Source organism: Leucopleurus acutus, assembly GCF_964270905.1.
Source record: "Leucopleurus acutus genome assembly, chromosome: 9".
NCBI classification, from domain to species: domain Eukaryota; kingdom Metazoa; phylum Chordata; class Mammalia; order Artiodactyla; family Delphinidae; genus Leucopleurus; species Leucopleurus acutus.
The window spans coordinates 101,210,611-101,226,433 of record NC_139144.1 but is presented as its reverse complement, the minus strand read 5'-3'; the positions used below and the strand labels follow the sequence as shown (position 1 = coordinate 101,226,433).

General features: G+C 42.4%; 1 protein-coding gene across 1 annotated transcript in view; it reads right to left on the bottom strand.

The window, feature by feature from the left end:
• Positions 1-15,823, bottom strand: part of CNTNAP2 (contactin associated protein 2) — a gene marked incomplete at both ends in the record, with an annotated part of 2,035,904 nt that overhangs the window by 246,191 nt on the left and 1,773,890 nt on the right. Inside the window, one exon of the mRNA XM_082846865.1 lies at positions 12,951-13,121. Coding sequence (XP_082702991.1) covers positions 12,951-13,121 — 171 coding nt within the window. The remainder of the gene's footprint in view (positions 1-12,950; positions 13,122-15,823) is intronic.

The window sequence follows — 15,823 nt, the reverse complement described above, 5'->3', positions numbered from 1 at the left end:
AATAAGGAATAACTGGTTAAATGGAGAACTTGGCAATTGAGACACCGTATTTCCCAATTTTTTTTTAAACCATGCTCCCATTTGTTGACATAATAATCATAATTATCACCTCCTCATGTTGTTATGCCCAGATGTAGGAGGCTGATGGGCGATACAACAAAGCCCTGAAGGTCTCAGAGAAACATCCTACCAGCCAATAAGATTTCTTTTGTGTGTGTGTGTTATATTCTGTAGGTTGTATAACAAAACAATAGCTTTCTTGTTTTGTTTTGTAAATATAAAATTATGATCTTCTAAACCATACATGCTCTCTTGGAGATGCTGATACAGTCTGTGCCCTCAGGTGAAAAAAAAATCACTGTTGTGGAGTATTAAAAAAATTGACAGGGAAATGTGTTTCTAAAATGTTGTTACTTGAAACAAGTAGGTTACGAACAGTATGTACTGTTATGATCTCCTTCTTGTAAGAAATTATATATAAGCGCATAGAAAAATGTTTGGAAATGTGCACACCGAAAGAGTGGTATTACATACGTTAACATTCGAGATTATAGCTGATTTGGGGGGTTTATTCTTTGTGCTTCTCTGGATTTGAAAATTATTCAACAATAAACAAACACTATTTGTATAATTTTTACAAGTTACAATCTGATCATTTTCACTTCTTTTGCAAAGGTTGGTGACATTTTAAGCCACTCTATTCTATAATTTTAACAAGTGTTTAATCAGAGAGATTACTTAATCAAAATGCAAGGAATGAGATTTCATTTAAATACAGAAAATCAGAAGGAATTTAAAACTAGATTGAAACATTCCTCCTTACTTCTTTCCTGTTCTTAAGATACCTGAAAAGATTTTTTAAAAAAGAGAGTAGTCAAATTTTACCATAAAATAATTGTGAACAAGATGTGAGGTTTTTTTCCGTATTAAAAATGGCACCAAATAATAAGGTCACGCTATTTCTCAAAGTAAAATCCTCACAGGTCTGAAGTGCCGGCATGTTCAGCTGTTTAAATTAATGTCTACAGGAATCAGAATGCAAGATGGGCATATTCAGTGTCATAATTACACTTGACAGATACACACTGTTTCTATTATTCATCGGCTCTGGCTGCACTTACCCAGGAAGACCCTGTAGAATACGAAATCTCAAGCCCTCTTCGTGAGAACTCATTTGGCATTCTCAGCAGTTCTCATCAGAGGAATCAAATTCAGAGATGCAGAAAACCAAATCTGATCCTTTTAACACTATCCACAAAGGCAAGTAAAATGAGTAATTTCCTAAGAGGCCTATGGTCCAGTTAGCTTTCTTTTGTCCAACTCTTAATACAGATATGTCGGTGGGTCATTACTTTAATGAGAAATGTCTTTTAACCAGTCCCTGGGCTTTAACTATATTCTTTTCAATTCCTCAAATGCTCCATGATCTTTCTCCTTTACTTGTTGACTGGAAAAATGTCTTTATCTCATTTATTTGCCTGTCACCCTTCAGATGCTGCATCTTCTGGAAACCTACCTTGATGTCTTTGGACAAGGTGAAAGCTTACTCTTTCTCGGGCCAGAGTACCTGTGACTGCTAACTTCTCATGAAAAGCTTGTCTTCTCCTTCCCACAGCGACCCCTGAAAAGTTGCCAGGCATCCAGGAGCTGCATTTCCTGGTCCCTGGACATCTAGGTGTAGCCGTATGCCTAGTTACCACCAACCGAATGAGAACAAAAGGAGTGTGTGTCTCCTCTGGACCAACATGGGTAAGAAGAGAGAATGCTTCTCACCTCCCTCCTTCTCTCCGCCAACCGGTTTAGAAACTCCCAGGCTCTAGGAGATGGTGGAACCACAACACAAAAGGAGCCTTGATCTCAAATCATTGTATAAAGGACTTCATGGAACAGAGCCTGCAGACGACACTGCCACACAGTCACTGAAACCTGGGGTTTTGTTTGTTACAGCAGCTTAACTTAGTCCTAAACAAGAAAACTTCTTATTCCTAAATCTCTTACGACCTTATCATATTTAAAATATTTATTCATAAGATTAAAAAATATAACCAAATTACCTTTTCCCTCAGACCACTGGAATTTTGAAGGGATAAATTACATCATAATGGTCTTATTCTAGTTTCAATACCCAGCTCTGTATCACAACATTGTCATAGTTACAAAATATGTAGGTTATGTGATATTTGAATGAATTAATGGAATTCTATAATTCATAAAACCGTAAAGTTTTAGAGCAAAGGGAAGTGTCTGGGAGCCATATGGGAGGCTTTAGACCGTGATGCTCTGGATGTCTGAGCCATCTCCTTTACTAACCCCACCAAGCCAAGCTCCCAAAGAAAGGAGACGCAGGGCTGCACCTTGACTATCATAAAGGTGAACAAAACCTTTTCCTATTGAGAAGTCTGTCTAGGACAAGCTTGACATTCAGAGATACGGGAAGAAATTCCCTTTCTTCTTCAACATTTCTGTTCTACACTGAATGGACTTCAGATCCCAGAACCCTCAGGCTGGCTCATGCAGCTCTATTTTCAGCCACACTTAAGATAAAGACAAACAGCAAAGCTCCTCATGGTTAGCTGTGGAATATGAGTGCCATTTACAATGTTATGTATATAGGAAGATACACTCCAGGACCTGAATGACAGGCTCGGAAACGCCTATAACACAGTCCCTTTGTAAGTCGGGAAGTAGCTAAACTGGAAAATTAAACAAAAAAACCCATGAATATCATAGGGATGGAAACAAGTCTTCTTTTCTTAAAGTGTCTAATAAAAATATATTCCAGCTATGACCCTAGTCCTCTGTTAGACTTCATGTAAGTGTTTATGTTTCTCCCTGTCTCCTCAAATTTCCTATCTTGATTGCTATTAAAAATTACCTTTTGTAATTTGAGCAAAATGTGTCTTGAAGAAGATAACTCCCAGAACTCCTCACTTGTAAAAAACTGCTCTTGTACGGTTTCCAGCTGACATCTAGTTGGCCGATGTTTTGTCACATGGCTTTAATTTAGGTGTTTGATGACTTGTAAGAGCCTAGCGTTGTTGTATTTACAGTTACCTTCGGCGCCTTTGAGATATTTCTGGTTTTGAGCTATTTCAACTAATCGTCCCCAGTCACTCACTACATTTAAATGAAGCTCTGCTCCCTGATTTATTGTATCTTCTTTTCTAGCCAGCTTTGAGTTAACTGGTCCCAAGTGTCGTCCTTAGTTGGATCAATTCTCCAGCGTTGGTGACAAGCACTAACCAGTGATGGCACCAACTCTTCCCTCCTGAAGCATTTGTTTTTATAAAATATCAAGTCTGCAGAGACGCTGGTAGCATCTAGAATGGCAGATGTAAGGTCTCTAACCTTCTTATAACTCCACACATATATTTCCAGTTTTTCTCACTAATCCATGTGTTTATTACTGTCACAATAGCACACTGTTTCTCCCAGCTCTGTCTCAGATCAGGATGCATGAATCCAAGCTTCTTTAATCTCTTCTCCTCTTAGGATGCCCATTCTCTTCCAGCTGGCCACAGGCAGGCTGATTCTAGTAGCTGGTCTTTTTGACACTTTAACACGCCATTTCTTTGAAGGGAAAGATTTTGTGGACTATCACACGCAATAAATAATGCAGAAAATGTTAGAATCAAAGGGAATGAGATAGAAGAGAAATTCCACCAGAAAAAAATCTCTAAGAAACTTCAGCATTTCTCTATAGAAATGACACACAACGCATACTCTTCAGACAAACACTATGTGAAGATGCTCTTTAATGAGGACGCCTATTATTTTCCAGGCAATGCACCAAATTAATTGTCTTGTAGGAATATGTTTTTTTTAGGAAAATGAAAGGCTTCTCTTTTATTTATGTTTTATATTTTAAATCCAGATGCAGTAAAAATGTCTTTTGTGTGGGCAGGATTTCAATAGGGAGATGGTCTTCTAGATGTCTCTGGAGTGTAGAGAAGGAATGGCAGGAACACAAACTCTGCAGAGAGAAGTGACTCCATCTGGCCAGCTTAAGAGGCATTCCCAACTCCTTCTAGAAATTTCCAAATCAGCTGACACGGGTGGATCAGTAATATCTAAGGTAACTTGGGCAACTTTTCATATCAGGAGGACATCGTACTCTAAAGACTGTTCTTTTAACTCTAGGGCACCTATGCCATATACTCAAATAACTGTCCCTTCAGTAAGACTGGCAAAAATATCTGGGTCACTCAATTTGACTTTACCAATTGTCTGTATATCTTTTAATACTTAAAATGCACACAGCTAATATATTAAATAGCTTTAATATAGCACAACTTTCACCTTTATTTGCATCTCTGAAATTTTTTGGTCCACAATTGAAATTGAAAAGTTTAAATCAGACACTAGAAAAAAAATTTTAAGAATCACAATAGTGTTGCTATGCAGGTTTAAAATTTTTTAAGGCAGTAATTTTTTCTTATGTATTATAATGACCAAGCCAGAATCATTCTTTAGACTCTGAAATCTTTAATACAAATTGAACTCATAGACTTGCAAAGTAGCAGAAACACTAAAATTCTTCCTAAATCTATGTGGATAACTTAAGATGGCTTGGATAGTTGAAAGGAAAAATCCAGGTGCTACCACCTGATCTGTATTAGTAAGCACTCACAATATTTATGAAAGAAAAAACACCCTAAATAACATCCCTATGGCACAAGAGGCCGGTTAAGCGGAATTAGGCATTCCTCATGTCTGTACAAGTGAAGCTCTTTTAATATAAAAGTTGTTCCAATTCTGAAACAGTGGAAGATAAATTGCCATTAGTTTATTTCTTCTGATTCATCACAGTTTCTATATATTGCTGAATATTCTCTTCTGTGGCGTTCTTGAGCATGGGTATTACAGAAGGCGGCATCTCAGAAAATGAAAGTTTTTCCTTAATACCCTTCTCCAAGATTAGCAGGACATTGGACTGCTACCGCCACATTTTTGTGGAGATATGTGCGTTAAATGCAAATATGTTCTCCATGTCATCCTGATATCTGAAAAAGCTCAAGCTTTGTCAATACGGAAGCTTATGCTAAGGTATCGCAACAGTTTCTGGTTGCTTCTCCTGAATGTCTCCTAGGCAGTGAACATCCCCTTCAAAAACTTTGCACTGTGTAAGCTCTTTCAAATTGTTAAACAAAAATGAAAATGCTATGGTCACTATTTATCATCAAACGCTTCCAAATACTTCCTCTGATCACAGTTCACCTTGAGGAAAACCTACCCATCAGCCATGCAACACCCTTCCCCAGGGGCCCATGTCTTGGGGTCAGGAGGGCAGCTGGGAGTACCCTTGACCTCAGTGCTTCTTCTGTTCTATGGCACCAGAGCCTTCACTCAGCGATGCGTCTTCCTGTGACATTCCCTCTCCCAGGCTTACTGCTGCCATCATTGAACCCGAGGACCGTAACGCTTGGCTCACAGGCTCCCCATCCCCTGCGCCCCTTGCCATGGCTACTAGGGACCTCAGCAGTGATGGGGATGACCAGCCAACACTAGTCTCCAGTTCCCTGACTGTCTCCATAGCCTTTTCATACAACCCAGAAGCCCATGTGCATGGCCAGACGATGCATCGTAGACCTTCTTACCACCCAAACTGCTTTCCTGTGAAATCTTGAATTCCAAAATTTCACCAACCATGATCTGTCCTTCCACCTTTCAATGTGTCATCATTTTGATCACCGGCCCCCTGATCATGGTTATCTCCTTTTCCACCTAGATTTTCCATAGTTCCCCATGAGACCAGCACCTCGTTCATTCATTTCATTCTCTCAACAAATGCTTACTCGGCACCTCCACGTGCCAGGCAGTGCCGCGGCCCTGGACATACCATGGTGCACAGTGTTCCACAGCCCTTGCCACGTCAATGGATCACGGACCTCACACATCTGCGATATATCCACGCATCTACACTGTAGTTTCCTCCTTTGGCATCCAGAGCCTAAAACGTTCTTTCCCATTTATTTTTTATTTTTATTTTATTTTTTTGCGGCACGCGGGCCTCTCGCTGTCGTGGCCTCTCCCGTTGCGGAGCACAGGCTCCGGACGCGCAGGCTCAGCGGCCATGGCTCACGGGCCCAGCTGCTCCGCGGCATGTGGGATCTTCCCGGACCGGGGCACGAACCCATGTCCCCCGCATCAGCAGGCGGACTCTCAACCACTGCGCCACCAGGGAAGCCCTTCCCATTTATTCTGAGGCTCAGTTAAAATGATATAATCTCCAAAGAACCTTTTCTTATTCTCCAATCAGAAGTAATTATCGCCTCATCTGGGTCACCACAGTGTATTCCTCTAATATTTATTTCATCTTATCCAAAATATTGTTTCATATGCTAGTCTCTCCCACTAGGTTGTGTGGGACTCTGGGATGGGGACATGTCTTATTCTTCTTGAGTTCCTCTTTGTCACATAACGTAGCAGGTACTCAGTAACTACTGGTTGAAATATTTAGATCGCTGTATATTTAGAATCAGATCTGAGACTTGCCTAAAAATATCTCCACTACCCGTGTCGTACTTCCTACTCTAACAATACCAAATGTTTGTAGCTCCTGAGCACCCATCAGGTTCCCCATCCTTATGCTTTTTTTTTTTTTTAAATTTTATTTATTTTTGGCTGCATTGGCTTTTCATTGCTGCACACAGGCTTTCTCTAGTTGCAGTGAGTGGGGGCTACTCTTCGTTGTGCTGCGCGGGCTTCTCATTGTGGTGGCTTCTCTTGCTGTGGAGCATGGGCTCTAGGCATGTGGGCTTTAGTAGTTGCAGCATGCAGGCTCAGTAGTTGCGGCACGCGGACCCTAGAGCACTCAGGTTTCAGTAGTTGTGGCGAGCGGGCTCAGTAGTTGTGGCTTGCGGGCTCAGTAGTTGTGGCTTACGGGCTCTAGAGCGCAGGCTCAGTAGTTGTGGCGCATGGGCTTAGGTGCTTGGCAGCATGTGGGATCTTCCTGGACCAGGGATCAAACCTGTGTCCCCTGCACTGGCAGGCAGATTCTTAACCACTGTGCCACCAGGGGAAGTCCCCCTCACCATCCTTATGCTTTTGTTTGCATTGCCCCCTCCTGCTAGAATTCTTTCCCCTACTTCTTCATCTAGCTAACTTCTTTGCCTGTTCTCCACGACCCAACTCAGGTATCACCTCATCTTCCTCTTCATTCCCCGGTTGGGTTATGTATCTCTCCTCTGGACATTTACAATATCTTATGCCTATCCTTGTAATTTATTTATTGTATTTTAATGATCATAATATCTGAAATCAGCTGTATAACCTGTGTGTCCCAGTTTCCTTATCTGTCAAATGTAGATAAAATTTGTCATGAAACCTAAAAACGTTGGTACCTGTAAAAGCTTTAGAACAGTACCTGGCACTTAGGAAGTTCTCAATTAAAGTTATGAATCCATACTGCTACTAATGTGTTTGTCTCCTTCTGTAGGTGAGGGTGTTGGCTTCTTTTATCTTCACCTCTGAATCTCCAGGATCCACCCTAGTGCCTCTGACACAGCAGGTGCTCAGTGAGAGGTGGCCTGATGATGGGACCATGGTCATGGTCAAGATGGGACTACCTTGGTCAGAAAAGGGATGCAGAGAAGTCAAGCTGTTCCCTATGGGGAACTCTGAAAAAATAAATGGGTAAACCTACGGTTGTTAGGGAATAGTTTTAAAAGAACGATTCCTCTGCCATCTCAGAAATAACTAACAAAAAATAAGCAAACAAAACAACAGAATTGAAAGTCATTTCTGATTTGGAAATGGACCTACTTGGCCAAGGCTTATGCTCTCCTCCTTACTTTGATTTGTATCTTTCAGCCCCTTCATATGTTCTAATTCTGGGCCTCACTCATTCCCACTTCCTTGGGGACCTCACTCCTTCAGCCAGTCCCTTCTCCCCCATATCTGCAACGTCTTTTTCTTTACTGGATTTTCCTCTTTAATATACATGGGTGCCCAAGTCCCTACCACTTACAACAACAAGAACAATGAACAAAACCACCATCCCTTGATCTCCATATCCACCTCCACTCACCACAGACACCGTCTTACATTTTGACAGTGACCCCTACGTGTGAGAGCTGATGAGCCCTTTCTGTTCTTATTTTAGTGACCTCTCAGTTCAGCGGTATCAAACACTTTTTTTGTTCTTGAAATTCTTTCTTTATTTGATCCCTGGGATATCACTGTCTTCCCACTTCTCTGGCAGCCTTCTGCAAGCTACTTTTCTTGTGGTTTTCATTCCTGGACATCTCCTTTCCTCTCTCTGCACATTTGTTCTGGGCAACCCCATCCATGCTGGAGGTACCCAGTACTTATTTCCTAATGGTTCTCTAGGTGATGATGCTGCTCAAGTTGTGTGGTTCTAACTCAGAGTGCTCTGCTGGGCTCCAGACTTGTACATACTGCACCTTCTAGATGTGGCCACTTGCATAGACACTCCTATATCCAGCAGACGCTCAAACTCAAAATATCCAAACTGCAGTTTGCATTTTGCCTCCAATGCCACACTCCTTAGTGAAAGCTGTTCTACTCACACAATCATCAAAACCATCACAACCAAATGTTGGCTTCATTCTAGGACCTTCCCTCCCACTTCACCCATACAACCATTTTGTTAGAATCTGTGGAATCTCTCTCCTAAGCACCTCTTGCACCTATAACCCTTCGTTGTCATCTTCCCCAGCTCCCATTCACTCTGCCACCATCTTCACACCAGCCCCTACCGCCTCTTCTCTGGCTTTTCCATATTTTCTCTGGTGAATGCAAGTCTGATCATGTTACGTCCCTGCTCACCATAACTTTCAGGGTCAAGACAAGCCAACTCGGCCCCAGCCCAGAGCACATTTTAGTGGTCTGACCACTGCCTGCCCTTTTAGCTGCAGCTCTGCTGCTCCCAGGGCACTGGATGTCCTGCCGAATTGTTCCCTCTGGGGTCCTTGGGTTCAGTCCCCACACCTTCACTCACCGATGTTCTCCTCCTATAATGTTTTTCCTTTCCTGGTCTCCCTTCTTCCTCCACCTTCTTCACTTTCCTGCCTCCTGCCTGTCCATCAAAATTTAATTAAAGTTACACTCTCTGGGAAGCACCCTTGTCATCCCAGTCCGGTTTAAATCCGCCCCCCCCCCCCACCTCCCCTTGGTGCGCTCAGCCACCTCTCTCAATGTCTGTTTTGAGAGGCAGTGCAGTTTGGTGTTAACAGCAATGACTCAGGACAGACAAAAAATGTTTGGGGTCAAACACCAGCGCTGCCACTTCCTCGCTGTGTGACCTTGGCCAGGCAACTTCCACGCCCTGTGCCTTAGTTTCCCCGTAAAGGACAGATGCTAATGGTACTGCCCAGTCCAAAGGGTGGTTAGGAAATTAAGTGAGATGCTCTATGTAAACTCCCTGGAACGGTGCTGGAGTCTGAACAAAGCTGAGCTATTTTTATTGTTATTATAACTACTGATTTACTTTGCTGCTTTCCAAAACAAACAGAAAGATCTTTGAGGGAAAGAAACCATGCTTGACTTAACTATGTTTGACCTAGCACAGCATCTGGGACATGGTAGGTACTCAGTAAATATTCACTGAATGAATGAAAAAATAAAGATAGTAAATGAATGAAATACAGCCTTAAAATTTTACCTTTAAAGTATGTTAGTGGGTAACAGCACTCTAACTTTATCATATATGTGTTTTTACTTGCACATTAAGATGCTGATGGTATCGCATCAACTTAGTGCAACTGACTCACTGTTCTTAGAGTCAAGAATCTCCCACTTCTGACAGAAGGGCGCAATGTCGTTAATTAACAGAAATGTTGTTTTGGAAACCACTATGTAGGCATGACCTGTGATAAAATTCCTTTGAGACACATGTAGAGAAACAAAATTTGAATTCCTACCAGAAAGAGATCAGAAAGCCTTGCAAGTTAAACGGGAAAAAAGAGTAGAGACACTTTCTAAGAGTTCAGGACCCATTAGGTTTGCAGTGACTCATCAGTGGAAGGCAGAGATGGGCCTGCGAGAATTCTCCATCTCTAGCCACTGCCCCGTGGATCCTGCAGAGAAGAGTCTGGAGAAATGTGATAAAAGGGCAGAAGGAAGCCTCAATCATTTTCTTCTCCATGTTCTTCATGAAAGCATCACTTCTTGTATACTTTGAAGAAGTTTTGCTCAAATAGAGAAACAGGCCTTTTTTCACCCCATAAATTCCTTTGAACCTGAATGGAGATGCTATATAATGATGGACATTTGGTATCTCCGCCATTTGGGGGATCTTATAAAAGGTATTTCCACCCTTAGTAATTTTAGAAGGTCTAGAGAACTCCAAGGAGAAGCCAGCCTCTAATCCGTGCCTTGAATATCCCATACTTCTTTACCAAAGGTAAACTATGTGACAGAAAAGAGCTATATGACAAAACAAGACTAGACCTCACCCTCTGTCACAGAGTTTTTGTATCATGGAAAGACCTGGAAAACTTGAAAACATCTATGAAGGTTTTTTGTAATTATAAATAAGTGCAATTCTATTCTGCAGGTGCTAAGTAGAAATGTCTGCTCTTACTTCGTTTGTCTTCTTACAACCCAGGCCCGGGTTTACAAAACATGGGGATAGAAAACAAGGGCAGGGTGAATTTTATAGTAATTTTATAGGAGCTTATAGAATTACTCAGATATGGAATTGTCAATTTTCCTTTTTTGCCATGAGTTATTTCTAAAACACAATCCAACTCTGTGTTAAGTCAGAAAACAGTTTGATTCAATTAATTTGCTGTGGAAAGTGAAAATCCCTTATAAATAATTCCGATCCATAATTCATGAAAAGAGTGGATTTCTATTTATTTCTTTTTTATTTCTAAGGCTAGAATATTCTCAGTCTTCCTTTCCATCAGATCTAGTTCACATTAGATCTGTAATGAGCTTTCTTGGGAAGAAGATAATTACAGCAACGACTAGACACTGAAATAAATGATTCATGACCGGCTACCTCCTAGCATCATAACCACCTCCACAAGTTACCATCCCATTTTACAGATTAGGAAGTTGAGATTTAAACAGATTAAGCAATTTACACGAGAACTTGGATTTCAACAGGAGAATGAGAATTCCAAAGTGCGTGCACTTCCGGCCGTATCACAGTCCACCATTTAATAAAAAGAATCCCATAGGATTTCAGCAGAAAGACAGTTACCCGAGATTCCAGTTCTCAAAGACCATGCTGCATAATTATAACTACAAAAGGAGAAAAAGATTCCATCAGATATTTCTGGAAAATAGCTTCCGGATCTTCCTCAGACCAGACCCAGTATCATAGGCGCTTGGGTTAAAGAGCACAGACTAGGAAGAAAGACTCTCTGATGTGGGGAGAGGCACCGAGGAGTTTTCACGGAGCAACAGGTGGGCACAGACTTGCTTCCCCTTCCTGGTCCTGTCTGTTCCTTTGCTGATTCCATCTGGGTCTGAACAGCCAGGACAGCCTGGTATGTGCAAATGTTCATCAAACCTGGAAGTCTGTGGACGTAAATCCCTGAAGCTGCACCTATGTCCCAAGGATAAAAGGGCCCCGGTACCATGAGAATTGCCCTGCTCAGCTCCACTGACCCTCTGCCTTCCACGGACAGGGCAGCACTGGCTCTTGCTCAGATTCTGTTAGTTTCTGTGCCCTTGGCGAGATCAACCAGAACTCCAACCTTTACAGGGTGGGTGGATGTGTGGCCTCTTCTGCAAAGCTGCAGACTCAAAGTTCCACAGCGCCACACAAGGCTGCTCCTTGAACTCCCACGGGTGTTAGTTCTGATTATTCCTATTTTCCTCTGTGTTGTTACCCTCACTCTCTTATACCTTATTCTTGAGATTTACCAATCCTCTGTCTACTCTTAACCCTGTCTCCTTGGAAAATAAACACATTCTTCACACCAGTCAGACTGGCCATCGTTAAAAAGTCCACAAATAATAAATGCCGGAGAGGGTGTGGAGAAAAGGGAACCCTCCTACGTTACTGGTGGGAATGGAAGTTGGCAGAGTCACCAGGTAAAACAGTATTGAGATTCCCTAAAAAACTTAAAATAGAGTTACTATATGATCCTGCAATCCCATTCTTGGGCATATAACTCTAATTCAAAAAGTTACATGCATCCCAATGTTCACAGCAGCACTATTTACAATAGGCAAGACACGGAAGCAACCTAAATGTCCATGGACAGATGAATGGATAAGGAAAATGTGGTACATGCATACAATGGGATACTACTCAGCCATAAAAAGAATGGAATAATGCCATTTGCAGCAACATGGATGGACTTTCAGATTATCATACTAAGTGAAGTAAGCCAGAGAAAAATGAACATCATATGATGTCACTGATATGTGGAATCTACAAAAATTACACATGTGAACTTATTTACAAAACAGAAATAGACTCACAAACATAGAAAACAAATTTAGGGTTACCAAAGGGGAAAGGCGGGGGCAGGGATAAATTAGGAGTCTGGATTAATATATACATACTACCATATATAAACTAGGTGAACAACAAGAACCTACTGTAGAGCACAGGGAACCATACTGAATAGTTTGTAATGACCTATAATGGAAAAGAATCTGAAAAGTTATATATATGAGCTGAATCCCTTTGCTGTACACTTGAAACGAATACAACATTGTAAATTAGCTACCCTTCAATAAGAAAAAAAATACACATTCTTCTCCCATGTTATCAGGGCAGTTTATTCTCCCTCATCCTCCCTGAACAGCACTGTGGGAAGCTCTGTCTGCGTCTGCTTCCCGGTGAGCCGTCTGAGCACAGGAACCTGGATCTTTCTCAAGTTGCGCATCTACCGCCTAGCGCTGTTTTCGGAACAAAGGAAGCCACTGATATTTGAAGCCAACGAAATTACACAATCACGGTTAAGATCAGCTCGAAGTGACAAGAGCAGCTAGTGATGAGCGGACACAGAATTTATACTCACATTTCAGTTCGAGTTTGATAAAATCTGTGTTCCCCAGATTTTCAAGAAACACTCCCCGGGGGATTAATGTTTTGAAGTAGAAAGAGATGTCCGCACTGGTTTCCCCTTGGAAAGTAGAGAAGTGCAGGTAGGATGATGGGTTTGGGAAAGAGGCAGCATTCCAGTAATTCCCTGTGGAAAGAGCAAAGAAAGAAAACAGGGTAATTTACACTTGATCATGGCAGTGATAGAAAAGATACCCATTTTCTGAGTTTTAATACATTTCCACTGACAGTAGCCCTTGTTTCTTCTCTGCCTGCTGAGCAACATTGCACAAAATCCCCACAAACACATCTTGACTTTCCGAAAGTTCTATGCGGGCATGCACACAAGACATTTGGTTCGGGACTGACAGACCCTGCGAGGCGCAGTGCTGGAGGCGCTCCCGGGAGTGCAGGTCAAGTGCAGAAGCCCGGCAGCCGAGGAGCTGAGGAAGCAGGCGGGGTGACCGGCCAGCCACCTCCCACCTCTCCTGTCCCAAACCCCCGAGGCGAGCTGCTGTAAAGGGAGAGTCTCCTCCCCAGCCCCTTCCTCTTCCTCCCTGGGGACTCCCGGGGACACTCTGACCTGTGGGCGTTTTGGGGGGTGGGAGTGCTGCGCTGAGCCCACCTGAGCGCTCACAATCAGCCTCTACCCTTGAACTCATGGGGTAGACACAGCTGTACCCGCCCCCCTCCCTACTCACTGCCTGGTAGTAGCCAGTGGCCCCAGGAGAAAGGCAGTTCACAGGATAAAATAAAAGCACCAAACCGGAGGACTCACATTCCATCAGAACAGATGGACCAAGAATTTAACATGACACCGAGAGCTTACTCCAGACTTTATCTCCAGGGGAGAAATTCCTCTAGAACGTGCACATTTCTGAGTACATTTGCCAGCACAGCTAGGGACCAAAATACATGGATATGCTTTAAAACAGTCATTAAAGCCTTTACCTTTAATACTAAGCCCATGTTAAGGGCACCAGGTGAGGCCCAAAATGGAGTCACTCTTGCTAAGCCCCAGGTCAGCAAAGCAAAACTTAACTGAGTTTCTGTGCTCAGCTCACCCAGAGAAGGCAGGCCCAGGCCACCCGGTCAGCTCTTGCCTGCTCAGCTCAGGGTACCTGACGCTCCAAGCCTTCCCTCTGCTCGTGTAAGGGGAGCAGCCCTGCTTCAACCACCAGCACACGCCCGGTGTAACTTCCTTGTCCCTGCTCCCTTTGGTCTGTAAACATCTCTCCTTGTACAGCTCTTCGGAGCTCCTTTCTCTCTGCTAGACTGGAGGCTGCCTGATTCATGAGCTGCTGAATAAGAGCCTACCAGATCGGTAAACGGCCTGTGGAAAATCTTCTTTTAACATCTAAAATACATGTTTATTTAAAAGTTGATTTTGCCATATCTTTCCTTCAAAGAACACAATGAATCAACTACATTTACTGTTAGTTTCTATCCACAATATTTTTTCCTTCCTTTTATGCAAATAATGCACACAGGCAATAAGTTCAACTGCTACTCTTACTCTTAAATAGAGTTAACTTCGCGTTGGTACTGCTATGCTTATGCCGTAAGTTCAAATTAAATGTATAGTGTTGCTATATTATGAGATATTAAAGGATCCTCATTTAATTAATTCCATAACATCTTAAGGAAAAAGCCAAATGAACTTTTTGGCCAACCCAATATCAGCAGTCGGTCGGTGCAAAATGTTTGTAAACGTCTCCATTAAGGTAAAACCAGTGGTGGTGGAGCCCACTGTTGAAGGTGTCCCGAAAGTCTTCGTGCAGTTTCAAGCTCTTCTTTAAAACACTGCAATATCATAGCTTTCAGTAGGAGAAAAATAGACTGGTTTCCTCTTGGGAAGAAGGATGTGATATGATATTGGTTAGAAAAATACCTGAAAAGAAAGAATCTTAACCATGGTTTAAGTTTCTATCACCTGAGCTCTGAGCACTCTTCCCAGCTCAAGATCTGGCTTCAAGTCTGGTGAGAGGAGTTCAGTCACCTCTCCCAGCTGGCTGAAAATGAAGGTCTCTCAAGATAAAAGCTAAAGGTGCTACCCTGTCACCAATCAGAGTTCTAGGAGGGAATGAAAAGTCCCCAGGGCTGGCAGGCTTCAGCTCGTCTAATGGGTGAGAGAGCCTTTTAGCAACCTAGGAGCCGGCAAGGATCAGTCCCCAGCCATGTTTCAACCTGAAGGCAAAGCAATTCTGTCTCTTTAGGCTGTATCCCCAGGACACAGATGTAATTAACATCTTAAAGTTTCAATCCAATCAAATGCATTCTTACTTTCTGAGGTGGTGATGTATTAACAGAAGGGCAGTTGTCTAAAATGATTCTAGAAAAAAGGAAAGCTAAACGTAAAATATGTCAGTATTTATTTGAGGTTTGGCACTGGTTATTCAGACAGAAATATCCCCAGAGAGGAGAAGGACAGTTCAATCCGTTATTCTCATTTGCTGAAATATCCCTACAGACCACAATTCCATTAGCTCTCGTTCTATACTCACTAAGCAACTTTGAATTAATTTGGTTTCTGGAATGAATATATTCACAGGGAAATTACGCCTTGTACAAACGGTGGTTACCAGCCATCATTCCGGAAATGTCTGGATGACCACATATGACATCTTTGGAGTCGTCGCTTGTGGGTTGTCCCCAGTCTCTGGATGAACTAAGTCCAGATTCTTGACCAGCAACAGTGAGGACTCTACCCTGGACCTGACTGACGGCGGCAGCTGAGGTACCTACTCTGGGGAGAGTCAATGGGGCACAAGAGGAGGAGACCAGGAATTCTATTTAGATTTTTAAAAACCTCACCCTTTAAAATATTCACTTTAGTCATACTTGATAATG